Source organism: Engystomops pustulosus, chromosome 3 (assembly GCF_040894005.1).
Source record: "Engystomops pustulosus chromosome 3, aEngPut4.maternal, whole genome shotgun sequence".
Classification (NCBI taxonomy): Eukaryota; Metazoa; Chordata; class Amphibia; order Anura; family Leptodactylidae; genus Engystomops; species Engystomops pustulosus.
Window position 1 is genome coordinate 235,752,450 of NC_092413.1, and position 25,299 is coordinate 235,777,748.

The following is a 25,299-nucleotide window of genomic DNA, read 5'->3' on the forward strand; positions in this document are numbered from 1 at the left end:
CGCCTCCCAGGAACTGCTTGCCCCGCCTCCCAGGCACCGCTTGCCCCGCCTCCCAGGCACCGCTTGCCCCGCCTCCCAAGCACTGCTTGTCACGCCTCCCAGGCACTGCTTGTCACGCCTCCCAGGCACTGCTTGCCCCTCCTCCCAGGCACTGCTTTTCACGCCTCCCAGGCATTGCTTTCCCCGCCCTTAAACGCACTGCCTGCCCCTCCTCTCAGGCACTGCTTCCCCACCCTTCTAGGCACTGATTGCCCCACCTCCTAGAACTGCTTGTCACGCCTCCCAGGCACTGCCTGCCCCTCCTCTCAGGCACTGTTTGCCCCTCCTCTCAGGCACTGCCTGCCCCTCCTCTCAGGCACTGCTTGCCCCGCCTCCTAGGCACTGCTTGTCACGCCTCTCAGGCACTGCTTGCCCCTCCTCCCAGGCACTGCCTGCCCCTCCTCCCAGGCACTGCATCCCCACCCTTCTAGGCACTGATTGCCCCACCTCCTAGAACTGCTTGTCACGCCTCCCAGGCACTGCTTGCCCCTCCTCCCAGGCACTGCTTGTCACGCCTATCAGGCACTGCTTGCCCCTCCTCCCAGGCACTGCTTTCCCCTCCTCCCAGGCACTGCTTGTCACGCTTCCTCTTCTGGCAATCTGCAATGACTGGAAAGAGGGTTTTAATTTAAAGTGCAGGAAGACAAGTATTTTACACAGGAAGAGGAGGAAACAGCTGGCAGAGAACCAGGTAAAGGTTCATTTGATCCACAAATGACATAATTTGTGATAAAAATTGTTTGGGCATGTGCTATTAATTATCTGTGTGGGTATGGGGGGGGGGGGGCAGAGGGCAAAAGGGTTTCTGGTGACAGGTTTCCTTTAATTATACCCCGTTACCTGATCTTGGTTTAGCGGCACTGTTGTGGGGAGGCAGAGGGGAGGGCACTCTTGTAGGGAGGCAGAGGGGAGGGCACTCTTGTAGGGAGGCAGAGGGGAGGGCACTCTTGTAGGGAGGCAGAGGGGAGGGCACTCTTGTAGGGAGGCAGAGGGGAGGGCACTCTTGTAGGGAGGCAGAGGGGAGGGCACTCTTGTAGGGAGGCAGAGGGGAGGGCACTCTTGTAGGGAGGCAGAGGGGAGGGCACTCTTGTAGGGAGGCAGAGGGGAGGGCACTCTTGTAGGGAGGCAGAGGGGAGGGCACTCTTGTAGGGAGGCAGAGGGGAGGGCACTCTTGTAGGGAGGCAGAGGGGAGGGCACTCTTGTAGGGAGGCAGAGGGGAAGGCACTGTTGTAGGGAGGCAGAGGGGAAGGCACTGTTGTAGGGAGGCAGAAGGGAAGGCACTGTTGTGGGGAGGCAGAGAGGGAGGATCACTGTTAAGGGGAGGCAGAGAGGGAGGATCACTGTTAAGGGGAGGCAGAGAGGGAGGATCACTGTTAAGGGGAGGCAGAGAGGGAGGATCACTGTTAAGGGGAGGCAGAGAGGGAGGGCACTCTTGTAGGGAGGCAGAGGAGAGGGCACTCTTGTAGGGAGGCAGAGGGGAGGGCACTCTTGTAGGGAGGCAGAGGGGAAGGCACTGTTGTGGGGAGGCAGAGAGGGAGGATCACTGTTAAGGGGAGGCAGAGAGGGAGGATCACTGTTAAGGGGAGGCAGAGAGGGAGGGCACTCTTGTAGGGAGGCAGAGGAGAGGGCACTCTTGTAGGGAGGCAGAGGGGAGGGCACTCTTGTAGGGAGGCAGAGGGGAGGGCACTCTTGTAGGGAGGCAGAGGGGAGGGCACTCTTGTAGGGAGGCAGAGGGGAGGGCACTCTTGTAGGGAGGCAGAGGGGAGGGCACTCTTGTAGGGAGGCAGAGGGGAGGGCACTCTTGTAGGGAGGCAGAGGGGAGGGCACTCTTGTAGGGAGGCAGAGGGGAGGGCACTCTTGTAGGGAGGCAGAGGGGAGGGCACTCTTGTAGGGAGGCAGAGGGGAGGGCACTCTTGTAGGGAGGCAGAGGGGAGGGCACTCTTGTAGGGAGGCAGAGGGGAGGGCACTCTTGTAGGGAGGCAGAGGGGAGGGCACTCTTGTAGGTAGGCAGAGGAGAGGAGGACTGTTGTAGGGAAGCAGAGGGGGGGCACTGTTGTAGGGAGGCAGAGGGGAGGGCACTGTTGTAGGGAGGCAGAAGGGAGGGACTGTTGTGGGGAGGCAGGGGGAGGGCACTCTTGTAGGGAGGCAGAGGGGAAGGCACTGTTGTGGGGAGGCAGAGGGGTGGATCACTGTTGAAGGGAGGCAGAGGGGAGGGCACTCTTGTAGGTAGGCAGAGGGGAGGGCACTGTTGAAGGGAGGCAGAGGGGAGGGCACTCTTGTAGGTAGGCAGAGGGGAGGGTACAGTTGTAGGGAGGCAGAGGGGAGGGCACTGTTGTAGGGAGGCAGAGGGGACGGCACTGTTGTAGGGAGGCAGAGGGGAGGGGACTGTTATGGGGAGGCAGAGGGGAGGGCACTCTTGTATGTAGGCAGAGGAGAGGAGGACTGTTGTAGGGAAGCAGAGGGGAGGGCACTGTTGTGGGGAGGCAGAAGGGAGGGCACTGTTGTGGGGAGGCAGAGGGGAGGAGCACTGTTGTGGGGAGGCAAAGGGGAGGGCACTATTGTGGAGAGGTAGAGGGGAGCAATATTGTGTGGAGCCAGAGGGCAGCAAAAGTGTTGTGTAAAGCAGAGAGGAACGGCAGTAGTGTGGGGAGGCAGAGAGGAACGGCATTGTTGTAGGGAGGCAGAGGTTATGGCACTGTTGTGGGGAGGCAGAAGGGACAGGCACTGTTGTGGGGAGGCAGAGGGGAGCGGCACTGTTGTGGGGAGGCAGAGGGGAACGCCACTGTTGTGTAGAACAGAGGGGAGCGGCACACTGTACAAAGTATACGCCGCACACAGTACACCCTGCACATGGTACACAGGACACTGCACATAATACATACTGCAAATAGCACACCCTGCACACAGAACCCTGCACATAGTACACAGGACCCTGCACATAGTACACATCCTGCACATAGTACACACCCTGCACATAGTACACAGGACCCTGCACATAGTACACAGGACCCTGCACATAGTACACAGGACCCTGCACATAGTACACACCCCTGCACATAATACACACTGCACATAGTACACAGCACCCCTGCACATAGTACACACTGCACATAGTACAACCCCTGCACATAGTACACAGGACCCTGCACATAGTACACAGGACCCTGCACATAGTACACAGGACCCTGCACATAGTACACACTGCACACCTCTCCCTTCGATCAGCCATCGTGTACAATGTTTATACTTTGAAGATTCTCTTTGTCCTCCTTTCACAATTATAATGTAAAACCACAGACTGCAGTGTTTCTTGTATTATGATGAGAGGTAACTCCCCATGTCTGCGAGTCTATGGTGGGGGACTCTAGCTACACCACTGCTCAGGGTACTTACCTTCCGCAGGAGCCCCCCGGTCTGCCGCTCTGGAGTGCTTTGTTCTGATGATGGTTTGGCCTTTTCTTTATTGTTGTTGGAGTCGTTGTCCTTGATGATGTCATACTGGCGGCAGAAGAGGGCGATCACCGCTGGAGACACAAAGACACCAAAATGTAATCCACATTGTTCCGCTCCCCCCCCCCCCATATATCATCCACAGCGAGCACTTACCTGCCCACATCAGCAGCACCGCCACAATGATGATGATCTCCCCGGTCTCCAGCTGCCGCTCCTTGTCCACACCTTGCACAGTGATGTCTCCTGCCCGGCACAGAGAAGTCAGACAGGTGCAGAGCAGCGGGCAGGGGATGCATGTGGGAGCAGGAGAGGGGGTGCTCACCTTGGTTGGAGCTATTGGATGGAAGGCGATCGGTCTCCTTCAAGGTACGAAAGTGGATCCTCTTACTGGCCTGGCTCTCGCTATAGAGGCCGATGGACTGGACCTGGATGATGTAGTCAGTGTCCTCCTCTAGGTCCCACAGCACACAGGCACGATTGGTGGTGTTCACTTCTCGTATAAATCTGTGGATCTGCCCATCCTGCCTCTGAGAAGAATGAGGAGACATTACAGAGCCCATCCAGGAAGAACCAGAGGAGCCAAGTGTGTCCATCAACAACCATCAACAATGGTTGTTGGTCACTGATGATGTGTAGGAGCCAGGTGTGGTGAGAGTCATTGATGATGTGTAGGAGCCAGGTGTGGTGAGAGTCATTGATGATGTGTAGGAGCCAGGTGTGGTGAGAGTCATTGATGATGTGTAGGAGCAAGGTGTGGTGAGAGTCATTGATGATGTGTAGGAGCCAGGTGTGGTGAGAGTCATTGATGATGTGTAGGAGCCAGGTGTGGTGAGAGTCACTGATGATGTGTAGGAGCCAGGTGTGGTGAGAGTCACTGATGATGTGTAGGAGCCAGGTGTGGTGAGAGTCATTGATGATGTGTAGGAGCCAGGTGTGGTGTGAGTCATTGATGATGTGTAGGAGCCAGGTGTGGTGAGAGTCATTGATGATGTGTAGGAGCCAGGTGTGGTGAGAGTCACTGATGATGTGTAGGAGCAAGGTGTGGTGAGAGTCATTGATGATGTGTAGGAGCCAGGTGTGGTGAGAGTCATTGATGATGTGTCGGAGCCAGGTGTGGTGAGAGTCATTGATGATGTGTCGGAGCCAGGTGTGGTGAGAGTCATTGATGATGTGTAGGAGCCAGGTGTGGTGAGAGTCATTGATGATGTGTAGGAGCCAGGTGTGGTGAGAGTCATTGATGATGTGTAGGAGCCAGGGGTGGTGAGAGTCATTAATGATGTGTAGGAGCCAGGTGTGGTGAGAGTCACTGATGATGTGTAGGAGCCAGGTGTGGTGAGACTCATTGATGATGTGTAGGAGCCAGGTGTGGTGAGAGTCATTAATGATGTGTAGGAGCCAGGTGTGGTGAGAGTCATTGATGATGTGTAGGAGCCAGGTGTGGTGAGAGTCACTGATGATGTGTAGGAGCCAGGTGTGGCTGGAGTCATTGATGATGTGTAGGAGCCAGGTGTGGCTGGAGTCACTAATGATGTGTAGGAGCCAGGTGTGGCTGGAGTCACTGATGATGTGTAGGAGCCAGGTGTGGTGAGAGTCACTGATGATGTGTAGGAGCCAGGTGTGGTGAGAGTCATTGATGATGTGTAGGAGCCAGGTGTGGTGAGAGTCATTGATGATGTGTTGGAGCCGGGTGTGGTGAGAGTCATTGATGATGTGTTGGAGCCGGGTGTGGTGAGAGTCATTGATGATGTGTAGGAGCCGGGTGTGGTGAGAGTCATTGATGATGTGTAGGAGCCAGGTGTGGTGAGAGTCATTGATGATGTGTAGGAGCCGGGTGTGGTGAGAGTCTTTGATGATGTGTAGGAGCAAGGTGTGGTGAGAGTCATTGATGATGTGTAGGAGCCAGGTGTGGTGAGAGTCATGATGATGTGTAGGAGCCAGGTGTGGCTGGAGTCACTGATGATGTGTAGGAGCCAGGTGTGGCTGGAGTCACTGATGATGTGTAGGAGCCAGGTGTGGTGAGAGTCACTGATGATGTGTAGGAGCCAGGTGTGGTGAGAGTCACTGATGATGTGTAGGAGCTAGGTTTGGTGAGAGTCATTGATGATGTGTAGGAGCTAGGTGTGGTGAGAGTCATTGATGATGTGTAGGAGCCAGGTGTGGTGAGAGTCGATGATGTGTAGGAGCCAGGTGTGGCTGGAGTCACTGATGATGTGTAGGAGCCAGGTGTGGTGAGAGTCATTGATGATGTGTAGGAGCCAGGTGTGGTGAGAGTCATTGATGATGTGTAGGAGCCAGGTGTGGTGAGAGTCATTGATGATGTGTAGGAGCCAGGTGTGGCTGGAGTCATTGATGATGTGTAGGAGCCAGGTGTGGCTGGAGTCATTGATGATGTGTAGGAGCCAGGTGTGGCTGGAGTCATTGATGATGTGTAGGAGCCAGGTGTGGTGAGAGTCATTGATGATGTGTAGGAGCCAGGTGTGGTGAGAGTCATTGATGATGTGTAGGAGCCAGGTGTGGCTGGAGTCACTGATGATGTGTAGGAGCCAGGTGTGGTGAGAGTCACTGATGATGTGTAGGAGCAAGGTGTGGTGAGACTCATTGATGATGTGTAGGAGCCAGGTGTGGCTGGAGTCATTGATGATGTGTAGGAGCCAGGTGTGGCTGGAGTCACTGATGATGTGTAGGAGCCAGGTGTGGCTGGAATCACTGATGATGTGTAGGAGCCAGGTGTGGTGAGAGTCACTGATGATGTGTAGGAGCCAGGTGTGGTGAGAGTCACTGATGATGTGTAGGAGCAAGGTGTGGTGAGAGTCGATGATGTGTAGGAGCCAGGTGTGGTGAGAGTCACTGATGATGTGTAGGAGCTAGGTGTGGTGAGAGTCGATGATGTGTAGGAGCCAGGTGTGGTGAGAGTCATTGATGATGTGTAGGAGCCAGGTGTGGTGAGAGTCATTGATGATGTGTAGGAGCCAGGTGTGGTGAGAGTCATTGATGATGTGTAGGAGCCAGGTGTGGTGAGAGTCATTGATGATGTGTAGGAGCCGGGTGTGGTGAGAGTCACTGATGATGTGTAGGAGCCAGGTGTGGTGAGAGTCACTGATGATGTGTAGGAGCTAGTTTTGGTGAGAGTCACTGATGATGTGTAGGAGCCAGGTGTGGTGAGAGTCACTGATGATGTGTAGGAGCTAGTTTTGGTGAGAGTCATTGATGATGTATAGGAGCCAGGTGTGGTGAGAGTCGATGATGTGTAGGAGCCAGGTGTGGTGAGAGTCATTGATGATGTGTAGGAGCCAGGTGTGGTGAGAGTCATTGATGATGTGTAGGAGCCAGGGGTGGTGAGAGTCATTGATGATGTGTAGGAGCCAGGTGTGGTGAGAGTCATTGATGATGTGTAGGAGCCAGGTGTGGTGAGAGTCACTGATGATGTGTAGGAGCCGGGTGTGGTGAGAGTCATTGATGATGTGTAGGAGCCAGGTGTGGTGGGAGTCATTGATGATGTGTAGGAGCTAGGTGTGGTGAGAGTCACTGATGATGTGTAGGAGCCGGGTGTGGTGAGAGTCATTGATGATGTGTAGGAGCCAGGTGTGGTGAGAGTCACTGATGATGTGTAGGAGCCAGGTGTGGTGAGAGTCATTGATGATGTGTAGGAGCCAGGTGTGGTGGGAGTCATTGATGATGTGTAGGAGCCAGGTGTGGTGAGAGTCATTGATGATGTGTAGGAGCCAGGTGTGGTGGGAGTCATTGATGATGTGTAGGAGCCGGGTGTGGTGAGAGTCACTGATGATGTGTAGGAGCCAGGTGTGGTGAGACTCATTGATGATGTGTAGGAGCCAGGTGTGGTGAGACTCATTGATGATGTGTAGGAGCCAGGTGTGTTGAGAGTCACTGATGATGTGTAGGAGCCAGGTGTGGTGAGAGTCATTGATGATGTGTAGGAGCCAGGTGTGGTGAGAGTCACTGATGATGTGTAGGAGCCAGGTGTGGTGAGAGTCATTGATGATGTGTAGGAGCTAGGTGTGGTGAGAGTCATTGATGATGTGTAGGAGCCAGGTGTGGTGAGAGTCATTGATGATGTGTAGGAGCCAGGTGTGGTGAGAGTCATTGATGATGTGTAGGAGCCAGGTGTGGTGAGAGTCATTGATGATGTGTAGTAGCCAGGTGTGGTGAGAGTCATTGATGATGTGTAGGAGCCAGGTGTGGTGAGAGTCATTGATGATGTGTAGGAGCCGGGTGTGGTGAGAGTCATTGATGATGTGTAGGAGCCAGGTGTGGTGAGAGTCATTGATGATGTGTAGGAGCCAGGTGTGGTGAGAGTCATTGATGATGTGTAGGAGCCAGGTGTGGTGAGTGTCATTGATGATGTGTAGGAGCCAGGTGTGGCTGGAGTCACTGATGATGTGTAGGAGCCAGGTGTGGTGAGAGTCACTGATGATGTGTAGGAGCCAGGTGTGGTGAGAGTCGTTGATGATGTGTAGGAGCCAGGTGTGGTGAGAGTCATTGATGATGTGTAGGAGCCAGGTGTGGTGAGAGTCATTGATGATGTGTAGGAGCCAGGTGTGGTAAGTGTCATTGATGATGTGTAGGAGCCAGGTGTGGTGAGAGTCATTGATGATGTGTAGGAGCCAGGTGTGGTGAGAGTCATTGATGATGTGTAGGAGCCAGGTGTGGTAAGTGTCATTGATGATGTGTAGGAGCCAGGTGTGGTGAGAGTCATTGATGATGTGTAGGAGCCAGGTGTGGCTGGAGTCATTGATGATGTGTAGGAACTAGGTGTGGTGAGAGTCATTGATGATGTGTAGGAGCCAGGTGTGGCTGGAGTCACTGATGATGTGTAGGAGCCAGGTGTGGTGAGAGTCATTGATGATGTGTAGGAGCCAGGTGTGGTGAGAGTCACTGATGATGTGTAGGAGCCAGGTGTGGTGAGAGTCATTGATGATATCTAGAAGCCGGGTGTAGGGGGATATTTTGTCTTCTGTATCTTATGCACTGCCTCTGCTTTATCTCAGTCGGCTGCTCCAGGCAGGACGGTCTGATGATGTTCTGCAGCTGTGATCCCCAGTCTGTGACATCTTACCTGCTGAGAGATTGCATATCCAATGATGATGTCTCCCTCAGGAACGTCCCATGAGACAGTGGCAGAGTTGGCCTTCAGCTGTGTGACTGTCACATTGACTGGGGAAGGAGGGCGATCTGCAACAGAAACACAGACAGATAGCACCGGACAAATACCGAGACTGCCTCAAATACCGAGACTGCCTCAAGTACCGAGACTGCCTCAAATACCGAGACTGCCTCAAATACCGAGACCGCCTCAAATACCGAGACCGCCTCAAATACCGAGACCGCCTCAAATACCGAGGCGGCCTCAAATACCGAGACGGCCTCAAATACCGAGACCGCCTCAAATACCGAGACTGCCTCAAGTACCGAGACGGCCTCAAATACCGAGACCGCCTCAAATACCGAGACCGCCTCAAATACCGAGACCGCCTCAAATACCGAGACTGCCTCAAGTACCGAGACGGCCTCAAATACCGAGACGGCCTCAAATACTGAGACTGGCTCTTTTATGAATGGAAATTTCAGAGTGACAGACGGGACCAGACAAGGAAAACAGCCGGACACATAGAGACAAGCACATGTAGGACACACATGTAGAAACAGCCACACATACAGACAGGATGAAGCGTGGCCGCCCATGCAGTGGCCTCATGTAACACAACAATCCTCTGCTGGACACTTGCCTCGGCTTACAGACATTAGCGAATGCACCACGTCAGGTTCCTCATACCATATCCCCAATGCCGAGAAAAATAAACCTACTGAAGACTGACGATAACACGAGGATCTCCACCCAAAGGAGAAATGACTGTGCCCAATCTCTGGACCTCATTTCAGAGGACTGGGGTCTTACACATAAAGACTACAACTCTCACTAATGGAGAAGCTTTCTCACAGTCAGGCAATTCTCTAATGAGGCCTCTATTCCTGAAGCCGTGCACATACACTCCAGTCCAGTATTTGCACCAGAGCTTGCATCTTGTTGACGGCATCAACCATGGGCCCAACCAACATAACTGCTTGTATACTGAGCATAGGCCTGGATGTAGCCCCTGCTAAACCCCTAGTGAACTCCATATAAGCTTTCTCAATTGTAACATAAAGTAATGGGTTAAATACCCAAAGATAACGAGCCTCATACAGCTCAGTACAAAGGAAAATATGATGAAGTTAATGGTCTGACATTCAAGAAGTCAATTGGGGGTTAGAAGAGTGATCCTCAGGGTGGAGAACGTGAAGGACTAGATCTGGTGTAATGACCAGCGGGTTGTGGACTGGTTTGGCTTTGGACCACACACTAAGGGAATTGTCCTCTCCGGCTTTCCCCCCCTATACAGGGATCTGCATTGCGATGTGGAGACACAGCAAGCCCATAGCAGCTGGCCCAGTGACAGAGACGTCTACTGAATACTCAGGAACAGTCCATAGTGAGGACAGGCGGCATCCTACCAGCATCTGGTAACAGGCAGGGAGCCGAGGCAGGACAAGCTGGGCTCAAACATGGAGGATAACAGATCAGGATTGTGGTAACATAGGAACCAGGACCAAACAGATACAGAGCCCATTGGAACCCCAACTACTTACTACCCCCTCTTCTGTGAGCTCAAGCCAAGGAGAAACTTCTGGGGCAGGAAAGGAGCATGGATATTGTCTGCAGACTCCTAAGGCCAAAACCTTTCCAGTCCACCAGATAAAATAATTTACCTTCTACCTGCTAGAATATTCACGGAGGAGGAATACCTACAACGATGTTCCTCTCTAAAGCCACCTCACCTGGGGAGAACTGTGGAGGGGTCTACATCTGCAATTTCAGCAGAACTCTTCATATGGTTGGTAGCCACTACTATGGCAGATTTACTGTCCTGACAAATATGGAGGAAGTCCTTGTGCTCCTGGTACCTCGGAGATGACAGATGATGGGAGAAGAATACAAGCCATGGACAATGAAGAACACAGAAGAGCCACTGGATTTACTTGAATGATTACTGGAGGAAAATCTAGGGCACTGGTTAGGGAGGACCCAGTTGGCACGCAGGTGACCGTTTGGGGGGTTCCGGGCTCCATTCTTGTTTGTCCTCCCGGAATCCAGATGCACCAGCTTTTTCTGACAAGCAGATACAACAAGCCCCAAGTAGGTTCTCAGCATCTGGTTTACCCAATCTACCTGCCCACTAGACTGCGGATGGGGAAAAGTCCAATTTCACAACAAGCAGTGAACAGCTTGGAAAGGTAGGTGGCAGAGCGGCCAGGGGAACACACTGGGCTCAGATAGTATCACAGCTCACAGACAAGTCAGTGATAAAGCCGATTGCTTCGCGTTGCCAGGGATGATCAGGACCCAGGAGCGGCAGGAAAAAGCCGGACGGTGTCTCACTGGAGTCTAGTGGTTTGGCTCAAATGGGACGGGCAGATACAAAGTCTCACATCATTTCACACGGTTAGCCACCAATAAAGGAGACAAATAACTGTGTTGATAAAGTTTCTACAAAGTGGGTGTGTCTTTGGAGCCCTGTTCCCTGTTACTTCCTGTGGCAGCCATGTTAGGGTACAGTCACACAGCCGTAGGCCCGCCCAGCTGACCCCTCCCCTCTCACAGCCATATGCCCGCCCTGGTGACTCCTCCACTTTCAACGCCATATGCCTAGCTGACCCCTCCCCTCTCACAGCTGTATGCCCGCCTGGCTGACCCCTCCCCTCTCACAGACGTATGCCCGCCTGGCTGACCCCTCCCCTCTCACAGACGTATGCCCGCCTGGCTGACCTCTCCCCTCTCACAGTCATATGCCGTCGACCCAGCTGACCCCTCCCCTCTCATAGCCGTATGCCCACCCTGCTGACCCCTCCCCTCTCACAGCCGTATGCTCACTACCCGGCCAACCCCTCCCCTCTCACAGCCGTATGCCCGCCCCGCTGACCCCTCCCCTCTCACAGCCATATGCCCGCACTGGTGACTCCTCCACTTTCACCGCCATATGCCTAGCTGACCCCTCCCCTCTCACAGCCGTATGCCCGCCTGGCTGACCTCTCCCCTCTCACAGTCATATGCCGTCGACCCAGCTGACCCCTCCCCTCTCATAGCCGTATGCCCACCCTGCTGACCCCTCCCCTCTCACAGCCGTATGCCCACCCTGCTGACCCCTCCCCTCTCACAGCCGTATGCCCACCCTGCTGACCCCTCCCCTCTCACAGCCGTATGACCACTACCCGGCCAACCCCTCCCCTCTCACAGCCGTACGCCCGCCCAGCTGACCCCTCCCCTCTCCATAGAGAACAATGCCGCATGGCCCGCACAGCATGCCCTGTGTACGGCACAGAACAGAGCCACATGTGTAGCAACACATCCCCACTAGGCCGCCATTGTGGCTGCATATACACCCCCCAGACAGCCGTGTGAATGTACCCTTGGGCTGTGACAGGGACCCACGTGTTTCACAGAGTTACTGCATCTGAGCTCTGGTCCTGTCAGCTCCACATTCTGGATATGAAAGTAGGGAATTTTCCCAGTCACTATCCACCAGTCAATTACACCTTCATTCTCCTCCTCACACAGCTCCTCAGCGTACAGACATGTGCAACACCCCTGCCAACGTGTACAAGGGAGTGCTTGCGAATAAGGCCCTCTATCTGTAGTATCCCTCTAGAGAAGTCTGATCAACTCAATTTAGGGTAATACAGTTCTCTAAAGGCAATTACGGACAGACAAGGGTTAAAACTATGTAATGCTTGTTATCCAATGATGTTCCAATCTGTAAGCTGGAGTGTGATTGGAGAGTGAGCACCACCTGATCAGGGAGTAACAAAACCCTGGATAGGAAGGGGCAAGGGCTCTTGAGTTCCAGAAAGATCTTTGAGCACATGCTCTTGCTACAGGACTCCTAGGCCTCAGAGTGTCAGTGCACCACTAGCACAGACACAGAACACCCGGGACAAAGCTGCAGCTTCCAGCATTAGACACAGCTACCTCCCAGCCTGCCCCTACTACCAGGCTGGTGAATCTACTCCTGAGGATCACTCTCCATGACCACTCCAGTAATCCGGACACCACACACAGCTCCACAGTGTATAGACACCACACACGGCTCCTCAGTGTATAGACACCACACACGGCTCCTCAGTGTATAGACACCACACACGGCTCCTCAGTGTATAGACACCACACACGGCTCCTCAGTGTATAGACACCACACACGGCTCCTCAGTGTATAGACACCACACACAGCTCCTCAGTGTATAGACACCACACACGGCTCCTCAGTGTATAGACACCACACACGGCTCCTCAGTGTATAGACACCACACACGGCTCCTCAGTGTATAGACACCACACACGGCTCCTCAGTGTATAGACGCCACACACGGCTCCACAGTGTATAGACACCACACACGGCTCCTCAGTGTATAGACACCACACACGGCTCCTCAGTGTATAGACACCACACACGGCTCCACAGTGTATAGACACCACACACGGCTCCTCAGTGTATAGACACCACACACGGCTCCTCAGTGTATAGACACCACACACGGCTCCTCAGTGTATAGACACCACACACGGCTCCACAGTGTATAGACACCACACGGCTCCTCAGTGTATAGACACCACACACGGCTCCTCAGTGTATAGACACCACACACGGCTCCTCAGTGTATAGACACCACACACGGCTCCTCAGTGTATAGACACCACACACGGCTCCTCAGTGTATAGACAGCACACACGGCTCCTCAGTGTATAGACACCACACACGGCTCCTCAGTGTATAGACACCACACACGGCTCCTCAGTGTATAGACACCACACACGGCTCCTCAGTGTATAGACACCACACACGGCTCCTCAGTGTATAGACACCACACACGGCTCCTCAGTGTATAGACACCACACACGGCTCCTCAGTGTATAGACACCACACACGGCTCCTCAGTGTATAGACACCACACACGGCTCCTCAGTGTATAGACACCACACACGGCTCCTCAGTGTATAGACACCACACACGGCTCCTCAGTGTATAGACACCACACACGGCTCCTCAGTGTATAGACAGCACACACGGCTCCTCAGTGTATACACACCACACACGGCTCCACAGTGTATAGACACCACACACGGCTCCTCAGTGTATAGACACCACACACGGCTCCTCAGTGTATACACACCACACACGGCTCCACAGTGTATAGACACCACACACGGCTCCTCAGTGTATAGACACCACACACAGCTCCTCAGTGTATAGACACCACACACGGCTCCTCAGTGTATAGACACCACACACGGCTCCACAGTGTATAGACACCACACACGGCTCCTCAGTGTATAGACACCACACACGGCTCCTCAGTGTATAGACACCACACACGGCTCCTCAGTGTATAGACACCACACACGGCTCCTCAGTGTATAGACACCACACACGGCTCCTCAGTGTATAGACACCACACACGGCTCCTCAGTGTATAGACACCACACACGGCTCCTCAGTGTATAGACACCACACACGGCTCCTCAGTGTATAGACACCACACACACGGCTCCTCAGTGTATAGACACCACACACGGCTCCTCAGTGTATAGACACCACACACGGCTCCTCAGTGTATAGACACCACACACGGCTCCTCAGTGTATAGACACCACACACGGCTCCTCAGTGTATAGACACCACACACGGCTCCTCAGTGTATAGACACCACACATGGCTCCTCAGTGTATAGACACCACACACGGCTCCTCAGTGTATAGACACCACACACGGCTCCTCAGTGTATAGACACCACACACGGCTCCTCAGTGTATAGACACCACACACGGCTCCTCAGTGTATAGACACCACACACGGCTCCTCAGTGTATAGACACCACACACGGCTCCTCAGTGTATAGACACCACACACGGCTCCTCAGTGTATAGACACCACACGCGGCTCCTCAGTGTATAGACACCACACGGCTCCTCAGTGTATAGACACCACACGGCTCCTCAGTGTATAGACACCACACACGGCTCCTCAGTGTATAGACACCACACACGGCTCCTCAGTGTATAGACACCACACACGGCTCCTCAGTGTATAGACACCACACACGGCTCCTCAGTGTATAGACACCACACGCGGCTCCTCAGTGTATAGACACCACACGGCTCCTCAGTGTATAGACACCACACGGCTCCTCAGTGTACAGACACCACACACGGCTCCTCAGTGTATAGACACCACACGGCTCCTCAGTGTATAGACACCACACACGGCTCCTCAGTGTATAGACACCACACACGGCTCCTCAGTGTATAGACACCACACACGGCTCCTCAGTGTATAGACACCACACACGGCTCCTCAGTGTATAGACACCACACACGGCTCCTCAGTGTATAGACACCACACACGGCTCCTCAGTGTATAGACACCACACACGGCTCCTCAGTGTATAGACACCACACGCGGCTCCTCAGTGTATAGACACCACACGGCTCCTCAGTGTATAGACACCACACACGGCTCCTCAGTGTATAGACACCACACACACGGCTCCTCAGTGTGTATAGACACCACACACAGCTCCTCAGTGTATAGACACCACACACGGCTCCTCAGTGTATAGACACCACACGCGGCTCCTCAGTGTATAGACACCACACGCGGCTCCTCAGTGTATAGACACCACACACGGCTCCTCAGTGTATAGACACCACACACGGCTCCTCAGTGTATAGACACCACACACGGCTCCTCAGTGTATAGACACCACACACGGCTCCTCAGTGTATAGACACCACACACGGCTCCTCAGTGTATAGACACCACACACGGCTCCTCAGTGTATAGACACCACACACGGCTCCTCAGTGTATAGACACCACACACGGCTCCTCAGTGTATAGACACCACACACATCTCCTCAGTGTATAGACACCACACACAGCTCCTCAGTGTATAGACACCACACACGTCTCCTCAGTGTACAGACACCACACACGGCTCCACAGTGTATAGACACCACACACGGCTCCTCAGTGTACAGACACCACACACGGCTCCTCAGTGTACAGACACCACACACGGCTCCTCAGTGTATAGACACCACACACGGCTCCTCAGTGTATAGACACCACACACGGCTCCACAGTGTATAGACACCACACACGGCTCCTCAGTGTACAGACACCACACACGGCTCCTCAGTGTACAGACACCACACACGGCTCCTCAGTGTATAGACACCACACACGGCTCCTCAGTGTATAGACACCACACACGGCTCCTCAGTGTATAGACACCACACACGGCTCCACAGTGTATAGACACCACACACGGCTCCTCAGTGTATAGACACCACACACGGCTCCTCAGTGTATAAACACCACACACGGCTCCGCAGTGTATAGACACCACACACGGCTCCTCAGTGTATAGACACCACACACGGCTCCTCAGTGTATAGACACCACACACGGCTCCTCAGTGTACAGACACCACACACAGCTCCTCAGTGTATACACACCACACACGGCTCCTCAGTGTATAGACACCACACACGGCTCCTCAGTGTATAGACACCACACACGGCTCCTCAGTGTATAGACACCACACACGGCTCCTCAGTGTATAGACACCACACGCGGCTCCTCAGTGTATAGACACCACACGCGGCTCCTCAGTGTATAGACACCACACGCGGCTCCTCAGTGTATAGACACCACACACGGCTCCTCAGTGTATAGACACCACACACGGCTCCTCAGTGTATAGACACCACACACGGCTCCTCAGTGTATAGACACCACACACGGCTCCTCAGTGTATAGACACCACACACGGCTCCTCAGTGTATAGACACCACACACGGCTCCTCAGTGTATAGACACCACACACGGCTCCTCAGTGTATAGACACCACACACGGCTCCTCAGTGTATAGACACCACACACGGCTCCTCAGTGTATAGACACCACACACGGCTCCTCAGTGTATAGACACCACACACGGCTCCTCAGTGTATAGACACCACACACGGCTCCTCAGTGTATAGACACCACACACGGCTCCTCAGTGTATAGACACCACACACGGCTCCTCAGTGTATAGACACCACACACGGCTCCTCAGTGTATAGACACCACACACGGCTCCTCAGTGTATAGACACCACACACGGCTCCTCAGTGTATAGACACCACACACGGCTCCTCAGTGTATAGACACCACACACGGCTCCTCAGTGTATAGACACCACACACGGCTCCTCAGTCTATAGACACCACACACGGCTCCTCAGTGTATAGACACCACACACGGCTCCACAGTGTACAGACACCACACACGGCTCCTCAGTGTACAGACACCACACACGGCTCCTCAGTGTATAGACACCACACACGGCTCCTCAGTGTATAGACACCACACACGGCTCCTCAGTGTATAGACACCACACACGGCTCCTCAGTGTATAGACACCACACACGGCTCCTCAGTGTATAGACACCACACACGGCTCCTCAGTGTATAGACACCACACACGGCTCCTCAGTGTATAGACACCACACACGGCTCCTCAGTGTATAGACACCACACACGGCTCCTCAGTGTACAGACACCACACACGGCTCCTCAGTGTATAGGCACCACACACGGCTCCTCAGTGTATAGACACCACACACGGCTCCTCAGTGTACAGACACCACACACACGGCTCCTCAGTGTATAGACACCACACACGGCTCCTCAGTGTATAGACACCACACACACGGCTCCTCAGTGTATAGACACCACACACGGCTCCTCAGTGTATAGACACCACACACGGCTCCTCAGTGTATAGACACCACACGCGGCTCCTCAGTGTATAGACACCACACACGGCTCCTCAGTGTATAGACACCACACACAGCTCCTCAGTGTATAGACACCACACACGGCTCCTCAGTGTATAGACACCACACACGGCTCCTCAGTGTATAGACACCACACGCGGCTCCTCAGTGTATAGACACCACACACGGCTCCTCAGTGTATAGACACCACACACGGCTCCTCAGTGTATAGACACCACACACAGCTCCTCAGTGTATAGACACCACACACGGCTCCTCAGTGTATAGGCACCACACACGGCTCCTCAGTGTATAGACACCACACACGGCTCCTCAGTGTATAGACACCACACACGGCTCCTCAGTGTATAGACACCACACACGGCTCCTCAGTGTATAGACAGCACACACGGCTCCTCAGTGTATAGACACCACACACGGCTCCTCAGTGTATAGACACCACACACGGCTCCTCAGTGTATAGACACCACACGCGGCTCCTCAGTGTATAGGCACCACACACGGCTCCTCAGTGTATAGGCACCACACACGGCTCCTCAGTGTATAGACACCACACAGCTCCTCAGTGTATACACACCACACACAGCTCCTCAGTGTATAGACACCACACACGGCTCCTCAGTGTATAGACAGCACACACGGCTCCTCAGTGTATAGACACCACACACGGCTCCTCAGTGTACAGACACCACACACGGCTCCTCAGTGTATAGACACCACACACGGCTCCTCAGTGTATAGACACCACACACGGCTCCTCAGTGTATACACACCACACACGGCTCCTCAGTGTATAGACACCACACACGGCTCCACAGTGTATAGACACCACACACGGCTCCTCAGTGTATAGACGCCACACACGGCTCCTCAGTGTATAGACGCCACACACGGCTCCTCAGTGTATAGACGCCACACACGGCTCCACAGTGTATAGACACCACACACGGCTCCTCAGTGTATAGACACCACACACGGCTCCTCAGTGTATAGACACCACACACGGCTCCTCAGTGTATAGACACCACACACGGCTCCTCAGTGTATAGACACCACACACGGCTCCTCAGTGTATAGACACCACACACGGCTCCTCAGTGTATAGACACCACACACGGCTCCTCAGTGTATAGACACCACACACGGCTCCTCAGTGTATAGACACCACACACGGCTCCTCAGTGTATAGACACCACACACGGCTCCTCAGTGTATAGACACCACACACGGCTCCTCAGTGTATAGACACCACACACGGCTCCTCAGTGTATAGACACCACACACGGCTCCTCAGTGTATAGACACCACACACAGCTCCTCAGTGTATAGACACCACACACGGCTCCTCAGTGTATAGACACCACACACGGCTCCTCAGTGTATAGACACCACACACGGCTCCTCAGTGTATAGACACCACACACGGCTCCTCAGTGTATAGACACCACACACGGCTCCTCAGTGTATAGACACCACACACGGCTCCTCAGTGTATAGACACCACACACGGCTCCTCAGTGTATAGACACCACACACGGCTCCTCAGTGTATAGACACCACACACGGCTCCTCAGTGTATAGACACCACACACGGCTCCTCAGTGTATAGACACCACACACGGCTCCTCAGTGTATAGACACCACACACGGCTCCTCAGTGTATAGACACCACACGCGGCTCCTCAGTGTATAGACACCACACACGGCTCCTCAGTGTATAGACACCACACACGGCTCCTCAGTGTATAGACACCACACACGGCTCCTCAGTGTATAGACACCACACACGGCTCCTCAGTGTATAGACACCACACACGGCTCCACAGTGTATAGACACCACACGGCTCCTCAGTGTATAGACACCACACACGGCTCCTCAGTGTATAGACACCACACACGGCTCCTCAGTGTATAGACACCACACACGGCTCCTCAGTGTATACACACCACACACGGCTCCACAGTGTATAGACACCACACACGGCTCCTCAGTGTATAGACACCACACACTGCTCCTCAGTGTATAGACACCACACACGGCTCCTCAGTGTATAGACACCACACACGGCTCCTCAGGGTATAGACACCACACACGGCTCCTCAGTGTATAGACACCACACACGGCTCCTCAGTGTATAGACACCACACACGGCTCCTCAGTGTATAGACACCACACACGGCTCCTCAGTGTATAGACACCACACACGGCTCCTCAGTGTATAGACACCACACACGGCTCCTCAGTGTATAGACACCACACACGGCTCCTCAGTGTATAGACACCACACACAGCTCCTCAGTGTATAGACACCACACACGGCTCCTCAGTGTATAGACACCACACACGGCTCCTCAGTGTATAGACACCACACACGGCTCCTCAGTGTATAGACACCACACACGGCTTCTCAGTGTATAGACACCACACACACGGCTCCTCAGTGTATAGACACCACACACACGGCTCCTCAGTGTATAGACACCACACACGGCTCCTCAGTGTATAGACACCACACACGGCTCCTCAGTGTATAGACACCACACACGGCTCCTCAGTGTACAGACACCACACACGGCTCCTCAGTGTATAGACACCACACACGGCTCCTCAGTGTATAGACACCACACACGGCTCCTCAGTGTATACACACCACACACGGCTCCTCAGTGTATAGACACCACACACGGCTCCTCAGTGTATAGACACCACACACGGCTCCTCAGTGTATAGACACCACACACGGCTCCTCAGTGTATAGACACCACACACGGCTCCTCAGTGTATAGACACCACACACGGCTCCTCAGTGTATAGACACCACACACGGCTCCTCAGTGTATAGACACCACACACGGCTCCTCAGTGTATAGACACCACACACGGCTCCTCAGTGTATAGACACCACACACGGCTCCTCAGTGTATAGGCACCACACACAGCTCCTCAGTGTATAGACACCACACAGCTCCTCAGTGTATACACACCACACACGGCTCCTCAGTGTATAGACACCACACACACGGCTCCTCAGTGTATAGACACCACACACGGCTCCTCAGTGTATAGACACCACACACGGCTCCTCAGTGTATAGACACCACACACGGCTCCTCAGTGTATAGACACCACACACGGCTCCTCAGTGTATAGACACCACACGCGGCTCCTCAGTGTATAGACACCACACACGGCTCCTCAGTGTATAGACACCACACACAGCTCCTCAGTGTATAGACACCACACACGGCTCCTCAGTGTATAGACACCACACACGGCTCCTCAGTGTATAGACACCACACACGGCTCCTCAGTGTATAGACACCACACACGGCTCCTCAGTGTATAGACACCACACACGGCTCCTCAGTGTATAGACACCACACACGGCTCCTCAGTGTATAGACACCACACACGGCTCCTCAGTGTATAGACACCACACACGGCTCCTCAGTGTATAGACAGCACACACAGCTTCTCAGTGTATAGACACCACACACGGCTCCTCAGTGTATAGACACCACACACGGCTCCTCAGTGTATAGACACCACACACGGCTCCTCAGTGTATAGACACCACACACGGCTCCTCAGTGTATAGACACCACACACGGCTCCTCAGTGTATAGACACCACACACGGCTCCTCAGTGTATAGACACCACACACGGCTCCTCAGTGTATAGACACCACACGCGGCTCCTCAGTGTATAGACACCACACACGGCTCCTCAGTGTATAGACACCACACACGGCTCCATAGTCTGGACACACATGAAATCTCTTAAAGGTATAGAAGCAGCACAGAGCTCCTTCGCGTGGAGATACTTACTGGCTTTCACCAAACATAGGTCACAGCTGAACAGGACAAGCACAGCCGGGCTCAGGTACATGGGGATATGGGCCATTTCGGGTAGGTTGTGGCCCCACACAAAGCCTTGGGATCTCCGTCTCAGGAATGGGACACAAGTCATTGGAACTTTATGTCAGGACAAGCTGTTCCCCGTAACATCTACATCCTATAGTAGGAGGAAGGAAGAAAGCCTGTGCAGGACTCCATCCACAGCGAGGCGAGGCCTGGAACATAGGAGCTCAGGCTCCTACAGCCCCAACTCTACACAGCAGATGGTTCATGAGTACGCAGCTCACCTGCGAAGAGGAGACAATGTACAATCACTGACAAATACAATGTGCCAAGGTCTGCTCTACCACACATTTATAGATTATTATGTCACCCGCCAGAAATCATAATATACAGCTCAGCCTATATCTAATGTGTACAGCTCAGTGTATGGATGTGTGTGTATATTGTGTGTGTGTATTGTCTGATTGTATGTGTGTGTGTTTGTATGTATATGTGTGTGCATCTACGGGGGTCATTTACTAAGGGCCCGATTTGCGCCGATTTCCCCTGAATTGCCCGGGGATTTTGGTGCATGCGATCGGATTGTGCAGGCATGCACGCGACGGAAATTGGGGGGCGTGGCTGAACAAAAACCCGACGGATTCGTAAAAACTGCCGCATTTAAAACAAAAAAAATGTGCGTGTATATATGTATGTGTATGTGCATCTATATGTGTGCATGTATGTATGTATGTATGTATGTTGTGTGTGTATATGTGTGTACATGCATGTATGTGTGTACATGTATGTATGTATGTATATATGTATGTATGTGTGTACATGTATGTATGTATATATGTATGTATGTGTGTACATGTATGTATATATGTATGTATGTGTGTACATGTATGTATGTATATATGTATGTATGTATGTGTGTACATGTATGTATGTATATATGTATGTATGTATGTATGTGTGTACATGTATGTATGTATATATGTATGTGTGTACATGTATGTATTTATATATGTATGTGTGTACATGTATGTATGTGTGTGCATCTATGTATGTGTATGTATATATATGTATGTATGTGTATGTGCATGTATGTATGCGTGTATGTATGCATGTATGTCTGCTAAAGGAATCTGCACCGTCGCTATTACAATCACCACACTTTGCACAGCCGCTCTCTGTGACCCAGGAAACGTCATAGACTCGGTTTTAAATCAAAGTTTTCACGCCGCACTTTCCTAAATCCACCTATTGCCATCCGTATACAGGAACCATTGTCTGCAGCTCTTGGGGTAGTCAGCAACCAATCACAGCTCAGTTTCTATTTTGCCACAAGTCATTAATATGAGCTCTGAGCTGTGATTGATTACTAGGGGTCTCCTCCTCACCTGGTGATGTGAGTGGGGGGTCTCCTCCTCACCTGGTGATGTGAGTGGGGGGTCTCCTCCTCACCTGGTGATGTGAGTGGGGTCTCCTCCTCACCTGGTGATGTGAGTGTGGGGTCTCCTCCTCACCTGGGGATGTGAGTGGGGGGTCTCCTCCTCACCTGGTGATGTGTGGGGGGGTCTCCTCCTCACCTGGTGATGTGAGTGTGGGGTCTCCTCCTCACCGGGTGATGTGAGTGGGGTCTCCTCCTCACCTGGTGATGTGTGTGTGGGGTCTCCTCCTCACCTGGTGATGTGTGTGTGGGGTCTCCTCCTCACCTGGTGATGTGTGTGTGGGGTCTCCTCCTCACCTGGTGATGTGAGTGTGGGGTCTCCTCCTCACCTGGTGATGTGTGTGTGGGGTCTCCTCCTCACCTGGTGATGTGAGTGTGGGGGGTCTCCTCCTCACCTGGTGATGTGAGTGTGGGGTCTCCTCCTCACCTGGGGATGTGTGTGTGGGGGGTCTCCTCCTCACCTGGTGATGTGAGTGTGGGGTCTCCTCCTCACCTGGGGATGTGAGTGGGGTCTCCTCCTCACCTGGTGATGTGTGTGTGGGGTCTCCTCCTCACCTGGTGATGTGTGTGTGGGGTCTCCTCCTCACCTGGTGATGTGAGTGTGGGGTCTCCTCCTCACCTGGTGATGTGTGTGTGGGGTCTCCTCCTCACCTGGTGATGTGAGTGTGGGGGGTCTCCTCCTCACCTCGTGATGTGAGTGTGGGGTCTCCTCCTCACCTGGGGATGTGTGTGGGGGGGGTCTCCTCCTCACCTGGTGATGTGAGTGTGGGGTCTCCTCCTCACCTGGGGATGTGTGTGGGGGGGTCTCCTCCTCACCTGGGGATGTGTGTGGGGTCTCCTCCTCACCTGGTGATGTGTGGGGGGTCTCCTCCTCACCTGGTGATGTGTGTGGGGGGTCTCCTCCTCACCTGGTGATGTGAGTGTGGGGTCTCCTCCTCACCTGGTGATGTGAGTGTGGGGTCTCCTCCTCACCTGGTGATGTGAGTGTGGGGTCTCCTCCTCACCTGGTGATGTGAGTGGGGTCTCCTCCTCACCTGGTGATGTGAGTGGGGTCTCCTCCTCACCTGGTGATGTGAGTGGGGTCTCCTCCTCACCTGGTGATGTGAGTGTGGGGTCTCCTCCTCACCTGGGGATGTGTGGGGGGTCTCCTCCTCACCTGGTGATGTGAGTGTGGGGTCTCCTCCTCACCTGGTGATGTGTGTGGGGTCTCCTCCTCACCTGGGGATGTGAGTGGGGTCTCCTCCTCACCTGGTGATGTGTGGGGGGTCTCCTCCTCACCTGGTGATGTGAGTGTGGGGTCTCCTCCTCACCTGGTGATGTGTGTGGGGTCTCCTCCTCACCTGGGGATGTGTGGGGGGTCTCCTCCTCACCTGGGGATGTGTGGGGGGTCTCCTCCTCACCTGGGGATGTGTGGAGGGTCTCCTCCTCACCTGGTGATGTGAGTGGGGTCTCCTCCTCACCTGGGGATGTGAGTGGGGTCTCCTCCTCACCTGGTGATGTGTGTGGGGGGTCTCCTCCTCACCTGGTGATGTGAGTGGGGTCTCCTCCTCACCTGGTGATGTGTGTGGGGGGTCTCCTCCTCACCTGGTGATGTGAGTGTGGGGTCTCCTCCTCACCTGGTGATGTGAGTGGGGTCTCCTCCTCACCTGGTGATGTGTGTGGGGTCTCCTCCTCACCGGGTGATGTGTGTGTGGGGTCTCCTCCTCACCGGGTGATGTGTGTGTGGGGGGGTCTCCTCCTCACCTGGTGATGTGTGTGGGGGGTCTCCTCCTCACCTGGTGATGTGAGTGTGGGGTCTCCTCCTCACCTGGGGATGTGTGGGGGGTCTCCTCCTCACCTGGGGATGTGAGTGTGGGGTCTCCTCCTCACCTGGTGATGTGTGTGGGGGGTCTCCTCCTCACCTGGGGATGTGAGTGGGGTCTCCTCCTCACCTGGGGATGTGAGTGGGGGGTCTCCTCCTCACCTGGGGATGTGAGTGGGGTCTCCTCCTCACCTGGGGATGTGAGTGGGGTCTCCTCCTCACCTGGGGATGTGAGTGGGGTCTCCTCCTCACCTGGTGATGTGAGAGGGGTCTCCTCCTCACCTGGTGATGTGAGTGGGGGGTCTCCTCCTCACCTGGTGATGTGAGTGGGGGGTCTCCTCCTCACCAGGTGATGTGAGAGGGGGGGCTCTCCTCCTCACCTGGGGATGTGAGTGGAGTCTCCTCCTCACCTGGGGATGTGAGTGGGGTCTCCTCCTCACCTGGGGATGTGAGTGGGGTCTCCTCCTCACCTGGTGATGTGAGTGGGGGGTCTCCTCCTCACCTGGTGATGTGTGTGGGGGGTCTCCTCCTCACCTGCTGATGTGAGTGGGGTCTCCTCCTCACCTGGTGATGTGAGTGGGGGGTCTCCTCCTCACCTGGGGATGTGTGGGGGGTCTCCTCCTCACCTGGTGATGTGAGTGGGGTCTCCTCCTCACCTGGTGATGTGTGTGGGGTCTCCTCCTCACCTGGTGATGTGAGTGGGGTCTCCTCCTCACCTGGTGATGTGAGTGGGGGGGTCTCCTCCTCACCTGGGGATGTGAGTGGGGTCTCCTCCTCACCTGGGGATGTAAGTGGGGTCTCCTCCTCACCTGG

The 25,299-nt window shown here is 53.9% G+C and overlaps 1 protein-coding gene across 5 annotated transcripts in view; it reads right to left on the reverse strand.

Annotated features, from left to right (window-relative positions):
* The window catches only part of FNDC4 (fibronectin type III domain containing 4), a 37,888-nt gene that overhangs the window by 5,964 nt on the left and 6,625 nt on the right, over positions 1 to 25,299 (reverse strand). For 2 of the 5 annotated variants that reach the window (XM_072144060.1, XM_072144062.1), the window contains exons 2-6: positions 21,218 to 21,534; positions 8,567 to 8,682; positions 3,815 to 4,019; positions 3,646 to 3,735; positions 3,433 to 3,563 (exon numbers count right to left, since the gene is read on the reverse strand). In XM_072144060.1, coding sequence (XP_072000161.1) covers positions 3,433 to 3,563; positions 3,646 to 3,735; positions 3,815 to 4,019; positions 8,567 to 8,682; positions 21,218 to 21,359 — 684 coding nt within the window. In that variant the 5' untranslated portion in view covers positions 21,360 to 21,534. Of the gene's footprint in view, positions 1 to 3,432; positions 3,564 to 3,645; positions 3,736 to 3,814; positions 4,020 to 8,566; positions 8,683 to 21,217; positions 21,535 to 22,761; positions 22,781 to 23,178; positions 23,207 to 24,115; positions 24,154 to 25,299 lie in introns of those variants that run through there. The other 3 variants (XM_072144064.1, XM_072144061.1, XM_072144065.1) reach the window with 3 other exon arrangements.